Source organism: Haplochromis burtoni, unplaced genomic scaffold (genome assembly GCF_018398535.1).
Source record: "Haplochromis burtoni strain Fernald_Lab_line unplaced genomic scaffold, NCSU_Asbu1 Contig_456, whole genome shotgun sequence".
In the NCBI taxonomy this organism is placed as follows: Eukaryota; Metazoa; Chordata; class Actinopteri; order Cichliformes; family Cichlidae; genus Haplochromis; species Haplochromis burtoni.
In genome coordinates, this window is record NW_024582817.1 from 426960 (window position 1) to 444742 (window position 17783).

General features: G+C 41.2%; 1 protein-coding gene across 1 annotated transcript in view; it reads right to left on the bottom strand.

The window, feature by feature from the left end:
- The window catches only part of LOC102291928 (thyrotropin-releasing hormone-degrading ectoenzyme), a 273214-nt gene extending 256896 nt beyond the window's left edge, over window positions 1–16318 (bottom strand). The window contains exons 1-2 of the mRNA XM_042213580.1: window positions 12958–16318; window positions 231–475 (exon numbers count right to left, since the gene is read on the bottom strand). Coding sequence (XP_042069514.1) covers window positions 231–475; window positions 12958–13452 — 740 coding nt within the window. The 5' untranslated portion in view covers window positions 13453–16318. The remainder of the gene's footprint in view (window positions 1–230; window positions 476–12957) is intronic.
- Between the last annotated feature and the right edge of the window lie 1465 nt (window positions 16319–17783).

Consider the following 17783-nt stretch of genomic DNA (forward strand, 5'->3'; position numbering starts at 1 on the left):
TGTGTGTGTGTGTGTGTGTGTGTGTGTGTGTGTGTGTGTGTGTGTGTGTGTGTGTGTGTGTGTGTGTGTGTGTGTGTTTGAGACAAGTGGAACACACACAAAGACATGCACACACAGGCGTATGGCATGTGGAGTGTGAGTTAATCAATGTCGTGAATGTGAAGCTTTGACCTTTTCAAGCTGAACCACCTGCTGGCATAGGAAAAGTGTGTGTTTCCGTGTGTGTGTACCGTCTCTCTCTCTGCATTGTGTATGAGCTCCTGAAGAAGCCCAGCAGCTCGTCCTCGATGGCAGCATCAAAGCTCACGTTTAGCCGGTAAACCCTCATCGGCTTCATCTCGCGGTGCAGCGCCACCACGTACATCTGATTGGCTGGGAAGGGGAAGTGTCGGTGGATACGCATGACTCCGCCCCCGGGCCTGTTGGAAGGACGACCTCCAACACCGCCCTCAGCAGTAACTGTCACCCGGTCCACCTGATGGATGGAAGAGAAAATAGGATAAAGACATCCACACACCAACTGTGTCTCCACAATAAGACTCATCTACAAGTGCAGACCAGAAGAGTGAAATATGTTTGGATATGCTATAATCAGATTTCCTGTTTTATTATCATTAAATAAATAAAATCTTGGTAGCGATAATAGCAAATCACCCAGAAACGCAGTAATCCATCAACAAATTGAGTTAAGGAGAAGCCTTCCAGCAAGGAAACATGAATGCGAACAGCACAGGATTTAAACATTTAAAAGCTTCAGGATATTTAAAATTCATTTTGATGAGTGACACTCGATGTTAACAGCAAATCTGCAAAGAAACTCTGCAGGGGTTGTTTAATAGGATGCCCGTGTACACGCGTACTCGTGCATCCTAAACTCCTCAAACTCAGACACACGCTCACTCACATCCAGAGCACCTCTGAAAGCTGCTGACTTCCTGTTGCTGCTCATGTTTATGTCATTTCCCGCCTGAAACATGACAGCAGTGGTTGATTTCTGAGGTGGGTTAAAGCAAACAGCAGCTGATCCTACAGGTAAGTGCGTGGGAAATGTCTGACCTAGGGCTGTGTGATATGAACAAAATCTCATATCCCGATATAAGAATTCTATCGTCCCGATAACGATATAAATCACAAAAATGTAACATTTTCTGTAAATTCTGTGAATCTCAGGCAGCTCAACTTGTGGGAAGTGTTTCCAGCTGCGCGTCATGTAGCTGGAGTCGAGTGTTTTAACTGATGCATGAAACTATACATTTTTAGGCATAAGTTGTAACGGCTGCCGTTTGCTTTGTAAGTATTTATTACACGGCGTGCTGCGGGGAAAAGCCTGTTCTAACGTTTGAGTTTAAGGTTTATTTTTTAACACCTGGCGGCTCTTTTTTACTTCTCATCCATAAATAATCTGCTCTTTCACGTGATTTCATTTATTTTGAAAAGTCTCAACAGGATCTTGAGCTTTATTGTGAAAGGTTTATGTGGAACATAAACAAGCGATGCTGTTACTGTCGTTGTTGCTAACCACAACGCATAAAAACAGGCGCTTGTCCGTCCGTATGGTGGGTATATTAAATATAAGAGAAAGAGAGAACTTTAAGAAATTAATATAGCCACTACAGTGACCATCAAAACGGTGAAAAAATATTACCGTAAACAGTTTTGCAGCACCACGAAACAAATGACAGCGTAAAATGAAACGATAGACTTTTTTATATCGTCATCCGATATATATGGTTATATCGAACAGCCCTAGTCTGACCTTTTCAGAAAGAAAGTGAGAAGCAGCTCTTCCAAAAGGTGGTGACTTTAAAATCAAGACTTTACCTGAAAGCAGTCTGCAAATAAGTTATTCAGTGTTCAAAAGAGAGGAGGAAAAAGAAGACGAGTCGACTACCAAAGGTAGAACATAGTTCAAACCTGAGCTCAGTCTAGTGGGTGAGGTTAAACACGGGCTATTTAGATATTATGTACGTAACTAACTGAATTTCCTGGAGGAACCTAAATGAGGGATTAATAAAGTTCTATCTATTTATCTATTTAAGAGCGAAATATAATGGTCAATCACATTCCTCGATAATCAAATTGCATTTTAAATTTTTCTAAAGGATGAGTCACCGTGTATAATGTACACACATATTAGTTGATGATACAGTCACACTTCACCAGTGTTGGGAAGGTTACTTTTAAAATGTATTCCACTACAGATTACAGAATACATGCCCCAAAATGTATTTTGTAACGTACTCCGTTACGTTACTCAATGAGAGTAACATGTTCTGAACACTTAATATATTATCATGCTTTTTACAACCACATGAAGGTACTATTGCTGTGTGATTTATTACTCGTACTCAGTGTTGGTCAAGTTACTTGAAAAAAGTAATCTGTAACTAATTACTGATTACTTCCCCAAAAAAGTAATCCCGTTACTTTAATGATTACTTATTTTCAAAGTAATTAATTACTTAGTTACTTTTTAAAAACACGATTTACAACCTGAAGAGGTAATAAAGCGATAGATCTTTCAGCCCAATTCTACTTTTTCTACATAATCCATCATACAAAATGTAATCAAATGGAAAGGTCCCTTTTTTTTAACTTGTTTTATCAGTTTTAATCTTTTAACTTTATGCATCAAGCAAAAATGTAATTATATGCAACATTCTCTGAGTTGAATAAATTAGCTTAACATTTAAACCTATTTTCTGCACATTCCAGCACATAAAATAACATATTTTTTGTGTTTACACTCACTCTTTCAAATAGATGCAAGTAAAACACAGCAGAACATAAATAAAGTCAAAGACTCAGCGGTCCTGTTGCTCTATTTTCACCTATTAAGCAGCACTGCGGTAGGCAGTGCTGCTTAATAGGGTAAACCTGCACCAGGTTTGCTCGGAAGTTTAGGGTTTTTTTTCGCTGTAAAAATAAGTTTTCTTCCCACGCACAACGGACGCTAATGTTTTTGTCACTTTTTATGGAATCAAACTCAAAGTAAGGTCAGTACTTCCACGCTTTAAACGCTGCACGCTCATACTCTCTCCCACAATTGATATGTGATCCATTGTTGATCTGCACACAGCTGTTGTCACTAACGGCGCACTCGCTTACGTCACTGTCGTGAGACATTCTCGCAAAAAGCACGGACTACACTGCCCATGAGGCTACATTGTTTAGGGCTATGCCTTTAACACTCTGCCTATTGACTTTATATTAAATAATTATTTAAATAATAATTAAAAAAAATATTTCCTCATGTCATTATGTGGCCGGCTGCAAGTAGAGGTGACATGGGCCGTGAGATTGAGACACAGGCATTAGAGCCTCTCAATGCATGTTTGGTTTGGGTTTCCACCGGCATGAAATTACCCAAAGTCAAGAGGGCATAGCCTAACATATGAAACAGGAAAAGACCGCTGTGTAATCCATTTATTTCAACAAAGTAACTGTATTCTGAATACCACCTTTTTAAGCGGTAACTGTAAGGGAATACAGTTACTCATATTTTGTATGCCGGTACATGTATTCCGTTACTCGCCAGTCACCAACACTGCACTTCACAGTGTGCAAGAACCACAACACCACCAAGATTCCTGCAAACATGTGTAGTGAACTTGACAATGGGCACCAGGTAAGTGACCAATTGAAGTCACTGCCATCTTTAAAGTGACTTCAGTCAGTCTGCCACCAGTGGGATCAAGTTAGCAGTTACATGTGATTCATTTGTAATAAACAAATCTGTTCTTACAAATCTGCACACACAGAAATTCTCATTAACAACTTGCAAAAGACACAGGTGCTTGGCAACAATAACAGGAATGCAACCAGCTAGTGACCATTTGACTTGATCCCCTTGTTGCAAAGAGATCTGCTGGGTTGTGCTCATCAGCACAGACTCAGTTTGATTGCAGCATGTTGGCAATCTGTCTGCATTTCTAAGTAAGACAACAATTATTTGCAAAACTTCAGTAATCTCTATGAGAGTGACTGCAATCAATGCAGTTAGAGCTGAACTGTTTGGAGACAGGTTGACTCCCACTAGGCGACCTGGCCAACTTCTTTTCCTCTCATTTCTAAGGTAAACGAGAGGAAATTCATAGTTGACCTCAATAAACATTTTTGCTGGGTTTGTGTTCTCTTTTGACATTTTAACATTTTATGATTCGTGCACGATGTTCTTATTGCACACTGGGAGATCTGATTAAGAGTAAAACACGCCTCCTCACTCATAAACTAAGATGCTGACAGGCAAACTAAGGGCATCAGAACCTGGAGGTAACATCACAGTAGTTTTGTCCATGTTTATTAGCACAGTCCCAATTTACCCTTTATTATCCACTTTGCTGACATTAATACCAAAGTTATAGAAGAGAAGCCAAAAATCAACTTGATAGATATTCTGTAGTCTGCAAATAAATAAATAATGGCACAGTGAATTATTCCATTTAATTTATCCCCATTAGAGTAATTAAGTGTTGAGCGATGATCAAAATATTGCATAGATCCAGTAAGTCTCACAGCAGGTGTTCAAACCGAGCTGTCCTGAGAGAAAGCGCCCTCTGCTGTTCAGGTAGATCAGCGCAGTCAGGCAGCAAACCCAAAACGGTTAAAAACCACAGAAATGCACCCGCTTCAAGCATTTGCGGTTTGTCAGGTGGCAGGCATTGCTCAGCAAACCCTGATTTACAGCCAGCTGTTGTTCCGAATGCTGGAGCTGTCGCCATGGTGACGTGACAGGCACCATGTGTACAACAAAGGGTGTATCTGAGAGCAGCTTTGGAGAAAAAAAGTATCATCATCTGAGCGTTTTCACCAAAGTAGTGAGGAAGGAGTGTTGAAAGAAAGAAAGCTCAGCAGATCTCAGAGTGTTTGTTCGCCTGCCAACTTTACCCACATTCATCCATATTTCATTGTGCCGCTCAGGAGTCAAACTGACCAGGTGATGAAGAAACAGACAGTCGGCAGCTGTGGAGAATTAATACTGAAGGAAGAGGAGAGCACCTGTCTCATTAAAGGCCCTGGAAAGCCTCACAGGTGCTCTGACTTTTCCTGGCTGATTAGACCTGCGCCCAGGTTGACGCTGAGTGGGGATTTACTGGTAATTAACTGAAATGTCACTAAACTCAGTGCACTAAAGATAATCATCCAGGCAAACATATAACTTAGAGGGATATGTTAGTCAAGAACTCTCTGTACACACCCACACAGTCCTGTGAAGAGGGCTAATCAGCCACAATAAGTGCAAACACTTCTGTGGGTGTACCGTGAGAGCATACTTAAAAATAATATCATAAGGTCTGCATATCTGCTGCTCGTGTTAATCAGTGTTTTGTCTGAAGCGATGCAAAGAAAAAAAATTAGGAAGGTAAATTTGAATGTCAAGGAAATGCAAATTGTCTGAGCGTAAGCCAGAATTGTGCATACCTCCCAGAGGAACGAGGAGAGTTTAGGGAAAAGGATTCTCTCGATGAGCAAACTGCTACTCACAGTTCTACCATCACTCACAGCAGCCAAATGTGACCAAGGTCCATTCATCAAATGCTGAATTTCACAAAGTCCTGATTTCCCGAAGTATAAAGTGCTTCACCAAGAACATCTGCCATGATTTGTCTGTTCCATTAATGTGGTTCTAACGTTTTAACTAACATGGCACCTTTTTAAAAAACAACAACAACAACAACAATTCTTACCTAAATACCTTAATTGTTTGTTTTCAGGCAGACTGAGGGTAAGACCAGAACTTATCCAAGTGGAACAGCCATCTTGCTGATTGTATTAAAATTGAAGAATGGGAATACTTGCCACCTGACCTAATGAGCCTGCGTATTTATCCATGCATACTGGCTTGTTTGCATACATAATATAACACCATTCATTGGTAAATTTGAACCCTAGCAATATGGCCACAAAGTGGAATGATTGGTAAATATCCCAAGTTGAAATAAGCTCCACTCATCCTTTGGCATTTAACTTAATTGCCTTCTTATTGCTTCCTTATTTAGTGTTATACAAAGGCTCTTGGCTTTGAAATATACGTGAGTATTTTTTATGTTGTTTTTTTATTACTGGGTGAGGCCCAATTTTCAGACTATGTACAGTATATGGATATCATAAATCAAAATATGAAAATGCACATTAAGAGGTCACACTATTTCAGAGTCCACAGAAATGCAGTGAGTCTCAATGAAGTGTGCAGGGAGCCAGAATGTATAAATCAATAGTAGGGATTGTTATGATTTTTGGAGATTTAAATACAAGTTTCTTAATCAAATAGTTTACCCAGCTTTTAAAAGGCTTAAAAAAATATTCTTTCTTGGTTTTACTTATGCAGGTGGCAGTTTGTAGGACTTATGGCACTGCTAAACTAAGTAACCCAGGTGGTTTATAGATGTTTGCTGACTGTTGCTGAGGGAAATCAGTCACAAAGAGGACGCTGCACCAAAAACCTCCTTGTGATTGCTTTTGCTAGTGGATTGCCAACACAAACAAACTAAGGACTACTGCAGCACTCTACTGATGACCAAAGCGAGAAGGGCTACAATGCAGCACAGTGTACCTCTTTGCATTCAGTTTCACCCACCAATAGGAAGCATTATCTTGTAACCACTTGCCAACTAGTTGGGGAATACATATTTTTCCAAAGAAACTGGTGGTGACCAGGGGGTAACTGACCAGTCTCTAGGCCTGCGTGACTGTTTCATTATTCGGTTCCGGACGACAGAGGCTTTAGCCAATCCCTGCCACCATAAAGCAGGGTAAACCCTGGACAAGTCACCTGTCTCCAAAGAGTGTGTATCCTTTTGTAGGCCAAAAGGTCCAACATTGGTAACATGTGCTGTTTGGTGCCTAATTAAACGGCATATAAAAACACATACAAATAGCAGGTAAAAATGACATTTAAAAAATTCACAACTGGTGCGCAAATAAAAGTTGTAATAGAAGTAATTTCTAATTTCTATTGGATAATATAGTTTGTAAAAACATGTCTCATGTTAAATTTTAAAGTGTATGCATATGGCTATGTCCTGAAGGCAGTTCACATTTTGGGGTTTACACAGGTCAAAGAACAAGCAGAAGGCCACAGCTTCTGTTCAACCTCGTTATGTAACATGTAGGTCCTTTTAATTTTTACTCTTTTTGTGCATTACCAAGTTGCACCTTTCTCTTGGTATTTTACCCTGAAGTTATACTAAATTCCTTGTGTGGATCAAATAATTAATTAAAATGAATTCAATTAGTCATCATTATAAACATGGATGAGTAGCAGTGCATGATGGGAACACGCCCGCAGCAGCAGGAACAGTTTGGAACCTTTAGGTTGTTCCGCTGTCACACATCAGCGACCCTAAGCCAATCAAACACAGTGTGTGTGTGTGTGTGTGTGTGTGTGTGTGTGTGTGTGTGTGTGTGTGTGTGTGTGTGTGTGTGTCCTTTGATGAAAGAACTGATCAATACGAACAGAGCCTGCTGACACAGAGAGGAAACAGTGGAGATTAAAAGGATGTTTTTCAGGCTTTTCTGATGAGTCAGCTGACACAGCGGCACGCTCTGAGATGCCTTCAAAATGTTCTGCTCAAACAAATGTTGTTTAAGTTAGCAGTCGGACGTACCGCCCACGGGACATTGGATGGTTTAGGGGACTAATAGGACTGCTAAGGGGTTAATTGTTTGTTTGTTGGTGCTGGGTTAGATTTCTCAGCTAACAGAGAGTAACACTGAGCCTAGGGTGCATTTTATTTAGCTAATGTGGCTGCTCGCTTTCATCATGCTTGTATCTTCATTACGTCTCAGTTTCACTCGGTGCTCATGTGACAGAGAGATGCAAGGGGAGGAACTCTTTTTAACATGCATGCTGTCCTCCCTCACTGCAAAATCATTTTGAAGAGATGGCAACTAGCCATCAAAAAATATAGAAACTGACTGTCAAATATGTCCAAAAAATGGGTCAATGTACAGAATCTGTGGAGCCTCAGGAGTAGAAAGAAGTTGGTGAAGATGACTTTAAAACAGATTTCATTACCACTCGGTGATCTATGCCTGACTGGAGAAACCAGTGAGGTCTAAAAAGTATCCCAGTGTTAATGAACCCTCTGACACTAAGCACGGCCCAAGATCGGACCACGAGGAAGCGCAGGAAGCTCACATTCTTATTAGGGAGGGCTTTCTGCTTCACACCAATGGGCTTCAGCGAGAAGTGTTGCAATCATAGTTGGCCTTAAACTTAACCCTGAATTACTTGAACACGGCCCAATGAAAATATCAATATGTTCTCTAAAAGAACATATACCCTGAAATATTTTACATTCCTACTTTATCATACTGTACATATATTTTTTCACAATATAATTGGAACAGAATACAGACCCTTTACTAAAACTTAGCAAAGCTAAAAAGTAAAGTTTGGTCACTTCTTATACCATCAGCATCATCCATTAATAAATCAGCCTATTAACGCTGCCATATGATGAGAGATGGGCGACATATTGGACAGATCACAGGGCTAACACACCCAACCAAACCCCACTAACTGCATGTCTTTTACACTGTAGGAGGAAACTGGAGTGCTCACGCATAGAACATGCAAACTCCACAAAGACCACACACCCCAGCCAAATGATGGATTCAAACTTATTTGAACCCTGCTGTGAGGCAGATTGAACCACTGTTCCACTGTGCAGCCCCCAACAACAGACTGCAATCCAAAAGGCTGACTAGATATTTGACTGGGTGAGATTTTAACTTTTTAACCCCCCCAAAATGTTCAGGAGGAGTGAGTCACATAGAAAGACTACATCGTTCTCCACAATCTAAACCATATTAGAACACCAAAACATAGATATATCCTCAAATACAAGGCACAGGGAACAGCACTCCCCAATGTCAACTTAGTCTTTATAATGTATTTAAAGTATCACATTTAACATGTTAACATGTATCAGGGCAGCAATGAACCCCAAAGGCAGGATATTAGGGCTATATTTTAGACACATGCTAAACAAGCCTGGAGTCCTTCCAACCTTCCAAATCAAACTCTTTATAGTTCTGTTATAACATTCCCATTTTCCTAAAGTCTAAGGCTATCATTAGGTTGATCCAACCGTAACCCTAAACAGGTCACAACCTACTCTGCATCTTGACCTTGACATAACAAAGTGTGAAAACCCTGAGCTCATTTTCATTAAGGTTCACACAGCTGCCCTTCATCAATACTTGTGCTGCCCTCAGTCAGCTGAAACCCCTGATTAAAAGAAGACAACTAATTTCAGCTTCTATGTTCCAACACAAGCTATTTTTACAGTTAACTAGTATAATTGTCTATAAGTGATTGCATGTTATTTTCACATATTTCAAATACAAGTGCATTATGCTACACAACCAGTTTAGCAACCACGGCGTGTTGAAGTGATTGCACTACAAACCACTTTAACACAATGTAAAGCCGTAACCTTCATCTCTTTTAACAATGACACACAGCGGGTGGTGAGTATATGCACAGGAAAAAAAGCAATGAAATCATATATATTAAATTCAGATATCAAATCCATCTCAGCTTGAATGGGCATGATGTGTCAGATTTTACTGACTACTGTACAGGCATTGCAATTCAAAGGGTGTTGAAAACTTCCCCGTGGGACATGCTTGTGTTTCTGCGCTCGGAGCTCCTCATCTCTTCATCTCCTCTGTGGTGCATTTAAGCGATTGGAACATCCAGCGATTTCCAGGTCACAATCAGAGGATGTAGGAAGGAGGACTGGAGGAGGAATAAATTAGCCAAATGGAAGGCGCGCCTGCATGTTAATTTTACTTGACATGGAGTTAAATCATTGGCTGTCTGGAGGGACTGAAATCTGGATAAGAACTGACAGTGTTTGGCAAGTTGGGGAAAATGGTCAGCCGACATCTCCAGACCGAAAACCTTCACTTCACTTCGTCTCGAATGCATTTTGCATTCAATTTCTTTGAATCTGTGAATTAAGCTCTCTTTTCAGGAGTGTTTATCCCTCCCCTTGCTACCAGCCGCATCTATTTTTATTCACATTTCTGTTTTCTGGCCTTTCAACATCTTGACATTTTTTTCTTTTCATAATGCATTAACTCTGAGGATACCTTAGGAGACCTGCCTGGCACCCGACAGCACCTCTTAATTCACAGTGTGCCCTGACACAAACACAAAAGGGGCTGCAGGGTTTTTAATTGGCCTCTGCCCAAATTAGACAGATTTATCCTTCTCTCACATTAGCCGAGATGACCAGCCTGAAAAATCACGTTGCTCAGGCGTTTCTCTGAGGCTTTCTCTCACCACGCACTTGTCTCCGAAATTGGGCTGAAACAGCAACTTTGACGGTTAATTAGCCTCGTTAAAGAAACCTCCGAGGCCAAATCTGGAAATAAACATTCTTTGTTAGAGAGCGTCGGGATGCTTTCAGCACAGAGCAGACCACTGGATGCAAACAAGGAGCTTTGTTTGGAACATTATCAAAAGATCAAAACGTCTACATCAACAGGCTGCACCGCACCAATCTCTGTTTCATGATGTAGACTTTGTACGGAGCTGGATTCAACAGTAATTAGATCATGACTGACCATTCTCAATAACAATAACATGACTGCAAATAAGTTACTGCAAACAAGTTTAGTCCAACCATCATCCAGTTTTATCTCAAACAAGTCAGCTCTCAGGAATCTCTCATTCTACTATTAGAGTTGAGACGAAAAGATGTTACCGCTGACATCAACTCCCTTACATGCATTGTGGCTACAAGTCTTCTGTTACAAGGTTTCTATTTGGGGATGCAAAAAATGATATTAATAACAATATATAAATAAATGAATAAAATAAACTTCTTGATTAATGGGGTAAGTTAGATCTCCTCAAAATATACCACCTGTTCATAAACAGCTCCACTGGCTTCCAGTTCAGCTCCGTGTCAATTTAAGATTCTGCTTCTCACTTTCAAAGCGCTTCATAACCTCACTCCCCCATATTTATCTGATCTTCTCCATACATACTCACTCCCTTGTACACTCCACTCTTCCTCACCTCCTCTTCTTTCTATTCCACCTGCTCGGCTGACTTCTACGGGACTCAGAGCTGCCCTGAGACTTTGGAATGCACTTCCACCTCGGGAACTCGGCTCCACACTACAAACTCTCTCTCCACTTTTAAATCACACCTTAAAACCTATTTGTTCAAAATTGCACACCCTTCATCATGATTCCATTTCAGTCTATTTTTACCTTGTTTGGCTTTTATACTTTTATACTTGTTTTCATTTTTCATTGACCTGTTTTTGTACTAATGTAAGGTGACCTTGAGGGTCTTTAAAGGTGCCTATAAATAAAATGTATTTATGTATTATATTTATTTATGTATTTATAATAAAATTAAATGTATTCACATTATTATTATTATTATTATTATTAATAGTAATAATAATAATGATAATAATAATGATAATAACCTAATCTGGTATGGTTAGGGGTGGGGTCACTGGTATCCAATTCAATTCTGCCAAGCTGCCTACTATCTTAAATTTCATATAAGAACAGCAAATAGAAATTCAGAATTACTCATTAAATTGGGGCATTCATGCTCCCAACGGGAGTAACTATTGTCATTTTAAAGGTTCAAAAGGCTTTGCTGCACTACCTTCTCAAGAAAATTGTAAATCTCCAAGAGTTTAATTCATGCCTGAAAGAAAAAGTACCCAATTTAAAACTGGCCAGGAATAGTGTTGCTGACATTTCATGGACCCGGAGACTTCAGCTGTAGTAATGAGATGCAATACCATTACTCGTCTCTATTTTTTGTAACTTAGTAGACAAAAACAGCCGTAACCAACAGCAACCAATGCACAGCCAATATAGCTAATAATCTACCAGCATTGCCCATTTCATAAAGTTGAGTTTATTTAACTATTATTTGACTATAGTATGTCTAGTGTTTAAGAATTGTTCAGTCTGGACTACAATGTAGAGGGCTTCACAGCCAAGACCTGATCCAATAACAAAGATGTACATTTGTTCCATTAAGCTTAATTGTGTCAATCAGGGTCTTATTGTTACTGGTGTGGGTCTCAGGTTTGGGGTTCAGTCACACCTGAATGGATTCAAACTAATTTATGATTCAATGTCTGTGTTTTGAGGTAAGAGGTACGTTGAAGTAATGTCCATCATATCATTTGTTAATGCCATGAAAAGGTTGCCACAGTTGAAGGTGTCACATTTCAACTTCTTTCAGAGCACTGAAAATCTAGAGTTGTGTAAGAAGCATTAAATGTCTCAAATGCAGTGCAGTGCAGAGAAAGGTTTAATTTTATAATCTGCTGTACATTAGAAAAGGTTCTGAATAGGATAGCTATAGAGGTATTTTCACTCATGAAGTCAAAAATCAGGAGAAGCAGGTTGGTACCTGATTTAAAGTTGGGTTTTTTTTCACACAACACTGGAAATACTCAGGCTGGCTAAGGCGAGGATACAGCTGGGGTAGAGCGTACAGGTAAACACTCTCGCTTTTGCTTCTTTGTAAATTCAGAAGACGGTTTGCTATTCTAACACAGGCTCAGTTTAACCTAGTGTTTGGGATCTGGCAGGCTAAAAATCCAAAGTTGGACTTTTTTATTCTCACATTCAACTCTGTCAAGTGAGCTGAGGAAAAGCTATGGGCTGTAATCATCAGTAAAAGCAGCTTATATTTGGTGTTTGGGTTCTTTGATAAGTCTAATTGATTGCATTTTGGAACAGGTCTGATTATTTCGGGTGGGTCTGTGCCTAAGTAGATTTTGAACCAAAAACCTAAAAGAACCTAAGAACCTAAAATTTTGGACAACCCCAAGCATGTTGGTCATTCAGTTTGTAAAAAGTGACATTACCTAGGAGTCCTTGGGCTCTAGACTGCTACATGCTTGAATTTAAATTATCACTATCCTCACTGTGAGTAAAAACAAAGCGCCAACATACCTCTAAGCGATCAGCGTGCAGCACAATAAAACGGGTGGCATTAATGCACTCCAGCTCAATGCTGACTTCGCCAGAGAAGGTGAAGTTATCCATGTAGACGGCAAGCCGCAGGTCGTAGTGCCGAGGCCTCACCGAGCCTGGTAATCGTGAGTTTCTCCACGGCTGGACCACCTCTTCGTCCCCTTTCTCCCCCGTCCTTTCCCCTCTGCCTCCATTCAACTTTGCAGACCCACCAGGGCCTCGGGAACTCGGCTCTCCAGTTGATTCATCGCGATCTCGTGCACCACAGTCCTCAAATTTGACGTTGAGCGCAACGGCTACTGCTGTTACAATAATGAGGGTGAGTATGGAGAGGGCAAAGCCCAGCACCAGGCGCTTGTGCACCGTTATGTGGCGCTCAGTGGTTCGAGGCCGGACCACCACTGATTCTGCCCACTGATCCGAGAGGCCACGGCCGTTCCGCATGGCTCCCGGGCTGCTGTCGTTTAGTCCCATTTAGCTTAAAATGTCACTAGAACAGCAAAGAAATAATCTCAAAGTTCAGCAGCAGAAACAGATTCTGATTCAAAAAAATATTCATTTATGCACAGGTCAGATTTCAGCTTGTTTACAGTAAACTTGATGTGATTGAATGTGTTTTGATCGTCCAAAAGATTCCAGTCTTGATTCAGCCTGTCAGCCTATCAGTCTGTGCTGATGAAACTCCAGCAGTTATATATCTGAAAAACTGAACTCTGACCTTGCTGCTGATGGACTGTTATGAACGTCCTTGAGTTCTGCCTAGATGTGAAAAATCAGCACTGCTGCACGTCTTACATTTCAGGCAACCAAACTGAAAAAACAGAAAAAATGAGATGGTCATGTGCGTTTTGGTTTTGCGGTGAACAGAAACAAAAAAATCAATGCTGCATGGCTCGATTTCAAGAGCAGTGAAGCCTGAGAAGGAGAAGGAGGAGAGGGACAGAGCGGAGGAGGTATGCCGTTGAGGATGTGGCTATACAGTGAGCGTATCATCCATAGACTGGAAATCAGCTGGGTAAGCTAAACACTTAACCACCACAAGGTATAAAACTGGGAATAAAGCCTTATGCTGTAAAAGCAACCTTATCTGGATTTCCTCTCAGATTGTAAATTCAAGTCAGTTATGGATGATGGAAATCATCAGTTTGAACTTTAAAAACGGTCACGTTACCAAGTCAAAGACCCTCAACCAAAGTCTGAACGAACACAAAGGGGTTAAAGCGGCAGGTAGTTTTCCCAAGGTACGAGTAAAGTTAATTTGCTCTGAGTTAAAGCTCTTACACATCCGCAATAAACCATAAATAAATCCCTTTCGGACTATTATGGGATTGTCATAATGTTACAGTCGAAGATTATAATAACTTACAAGACATTAAGATGTGTTACAAGTCTCTTGGAGATTAGTACGATTGCATTTAAGGTTTGGAATCAAATGAAGACTTAATCAAATCAAAGTCACACCAGCATATGTTCAGATCTTATTTTGAGTAAAATAAAGTTTTGAATTTGGATCTTTGTCAAGAAATCCAGTTTTTTGTCTTTGTTTTTTTTTATTACAAGCTCGAGATTAATTTGTAATTACTCAGTTTTCTTAGGGCTTTGTCCCAAAGCAGAATACTTCAGTAATCTTGTTTTTAAAGTACAGTTTTGTAGTGACTTCTCTGTCACACAAACTTAAAGTTGCTGTTAAAAATTGAGGAAGCGCCTCCGTTTGACCCCTTTTCTCTGATGGATTTCAAATTAAAATTAGCTTTGCTGCTGATAAAGGTGTAGTTTAAAAACGGTAATAACTCTCTCGCTGCGGTCTGTGTCTATAGCACTCGCTTTCTCTCTCTCTCCTTTTCCTCTCCTGAGGGGGGTTAAGTGGATAATTTACGGCCAGCATGTGGGTTTATTTCACCGTGGAGGAGATAATTCACTCGGCTACTCCAGAGGTCTAAACGATCCCAGCTTTCCAGCTCATGAGCCTGACGGATGGAAGCTGGATTAAAACTGATTGATAACCCAGGATTGTATTGATTACATGGATGCCGCTCGGTGGGGACAGAAATCCACAGAAAGAGCTGAAAACCCCCTTTTTAAAATCCACCATCAATCAATCAGTTCCTTCGGTGAAATCACTCAGATATTGATCATGAAGGTTGTCCAAACATTACAGGTTCATCGGTAAATATTATAAGAAGAAAAACTCCTCTGGTTCTCTGGTAACTTCTCTTCTCTCGCCCCCGCTAGGAAGCGATGATCTCCGTGTCCGTTTTAAACAGCAGTCGGTCCCCGGGGTGGAAGGGTACCTCTCCGGGGGTGATCCGCTATTAGTCAGACTCACTTCAGTCCAAAGGACCGCGCTTTCTCTGCTGCACGTCCCGTTTTCCTCGGTAACCCAGATGTGAACACCTGCTTTATACCTGCGGGCTGTTTCTGCTCCCGGGGAGGGGGCTGAGGTTACCGTCGGTCAATAAACTAACCCTCAAGTCCACCCGGGACGGTCCCGGGATTCGTTACACCACCGTTAGAAATCCATTAAGTGCGTGTGGTGTGGAAGAAATCCATCAGGGACATGACGGGAGTTCACAGATAAATGCCAGGAAGCTGTTATTGATCCGCTGGCACATGTGGGGATCCCGTTAAACCGCCAGAGACCAGACCCAGCTCACACCGATGGGATTAAACACCGGACCCGTTAATAATAACAGTAATAACAATAACGGGCCGATCGTTTAAAGAAGAAGAAAAAATGGACTAAAAAAACAAACACGCCGGAGGTCAGAGTCAGCACCGGGGACGGTGCACGGAACGATCCTGGAAAGCACCGTTAACAAATCCCACTCAGCACCAGGTCCTGCACACTCCAAAGTAGGATCAGACCGTGCCGGGTGGATTATCCCGCGTTAACGCCGGGCACGAGCCCCTCCGGTGCTCCTTTAATAAACCCTATCTTCCTCAACTTTTTCAGCCCACGGAGAGCCGCTGCTTCTCTCTCTCTCTCTCGCAGATGAGGATGACGGTTGATGATGGTGGTGGCGGTGGTGATGAAGCCTTCCTGTTTAGCATCCCTTCGTGCACTGAAGAAAGTGACGCTTGGTGATGGAGGTGAGGAAGAGTCTCGTGCCGCCCGTTCAGCAGTGAGTATGTTTGCGGTGTGCGTTTCCACTTGAGCACGAGCTGCTGCTCCAACCGAGAGGCACGCGCTGACCGAGGGAGAGAGAGAGAGAGAGAGACCGAGAGGGAGGGAGGTGGGTGGGGGTCTCAGCGTGTGAAAGCTACACCTCCCCAGCGCTGTTCAAATCTATTCCGCTGTTTTCTCCTCTGCTAGCTCTGGATGACGAGAAACCAGACAGAAGAGAAATGAAGATGAAGCAAAGTAAAGGTTCTCTGTGTGCCTCTCTTTGGTTTTACACACATGCAGATTTATCTGGCTGTGAAGTAACTGAGCAGTGGGCACCGGGGCCTTTCCTGTGCAGATTTCTCCCTAAATGAATGTGTCTGCTGAGATTGGTTTTTCATTAGTCACTTTACTTCCACTTGCTCTTATCTGCACTTCTGCATTTCAGTTATTCCACTTTTAATGCCTGAAACTACATGTACACATAAGCTCTTTATAGCACAGTGGGAAAGAATTTCCAGACTCATTCTTCAGAGAAGACAAAGCTCACATACACAGACACAGACACACACATATACACATGTTCAAAAATCACACTTTTTCCATCTCTGAGGGATTCAATGTGAAGCTGTAGACTCTGCAGCTGAACAGCTGGGCCAGATGTGGTACCAAAGAATCCCAGCACACAGGGCTGAAGTAACATTGTTGCTCCAATAAAGCTACATGTTCTTGGTTGTGTGTTGTGTGCAGTGCAGGTCCAGGCCAAAATTCAGATCGTATTATAAAGAAAGCAAACACACGTCTTTGTTTTTTTATTGGAACACCTGATGGTCGTGCTCAGTCAGCTGTGCAAATGTCTACTCCACGCACATAGACTAGTATCCCCAGATGCCCTTTTTAAAAATATAAATATCAACAAGAGATTTATGACATTTTCAGGCATCTACATGCACAGTTAGTTTAATTTGTTGGTTTGGTGTATTTATTTAGATTAGGTGTCCCTCTGACCCTTTGCTCACTGTTGATCAGGCTTCAGAGTGAGAGGTCTACATGGTAGTGTGAGACGCCCTCATTTCAAGGGTTTCTTCTTCTTCTCACAAGCAGGAAGTGTTATTGTTTTGCATGTTCAATTGACAGAAGAATAAAAACTTGGCACCAAAAGGAAGGACATTTGTTTTTGGTTGATTATTTTTTCTAAGCAATATATCTTATTGCATAGCCTGTTTACTTCCCCTTAAATGGTGCAACATTTCTAAGGAGAAATTTGTGAGTTGAAAAACTTGCCAAATCTTCTCTGTCAATTTTCAAAGAGCTTATTCTGTGACCAACAGAAAAGCTGATTGAAGAATGGACTGCCGTCCCACAGCAATGTGTGACCAACCTGGTGACCAGCATGAGGAGGAGACCTCAATCATCCTGTCAATTAAATGACACCAAACAAGAGACAGTAGCAGAATAAAAAAAATAGTTGACCAAACAGAAATTTTCTCACTTTTCGTGCTGATTTTTCAGAACAACTCTTTTTTTAAATTGCATAGTGGTGAGAGACGGGTGGAGGGCATGCAGCAAAGGGCCATAGGTCATACTCGAACATGGCCGCTGTGGCCATGCAGTATTTGGTCACCTGCTCACCCACTGAGCTAAACTGGTACTTGTGGAACAAATCTGTTGTGGAGCTAATGATGTGGCTAATTTAATCACA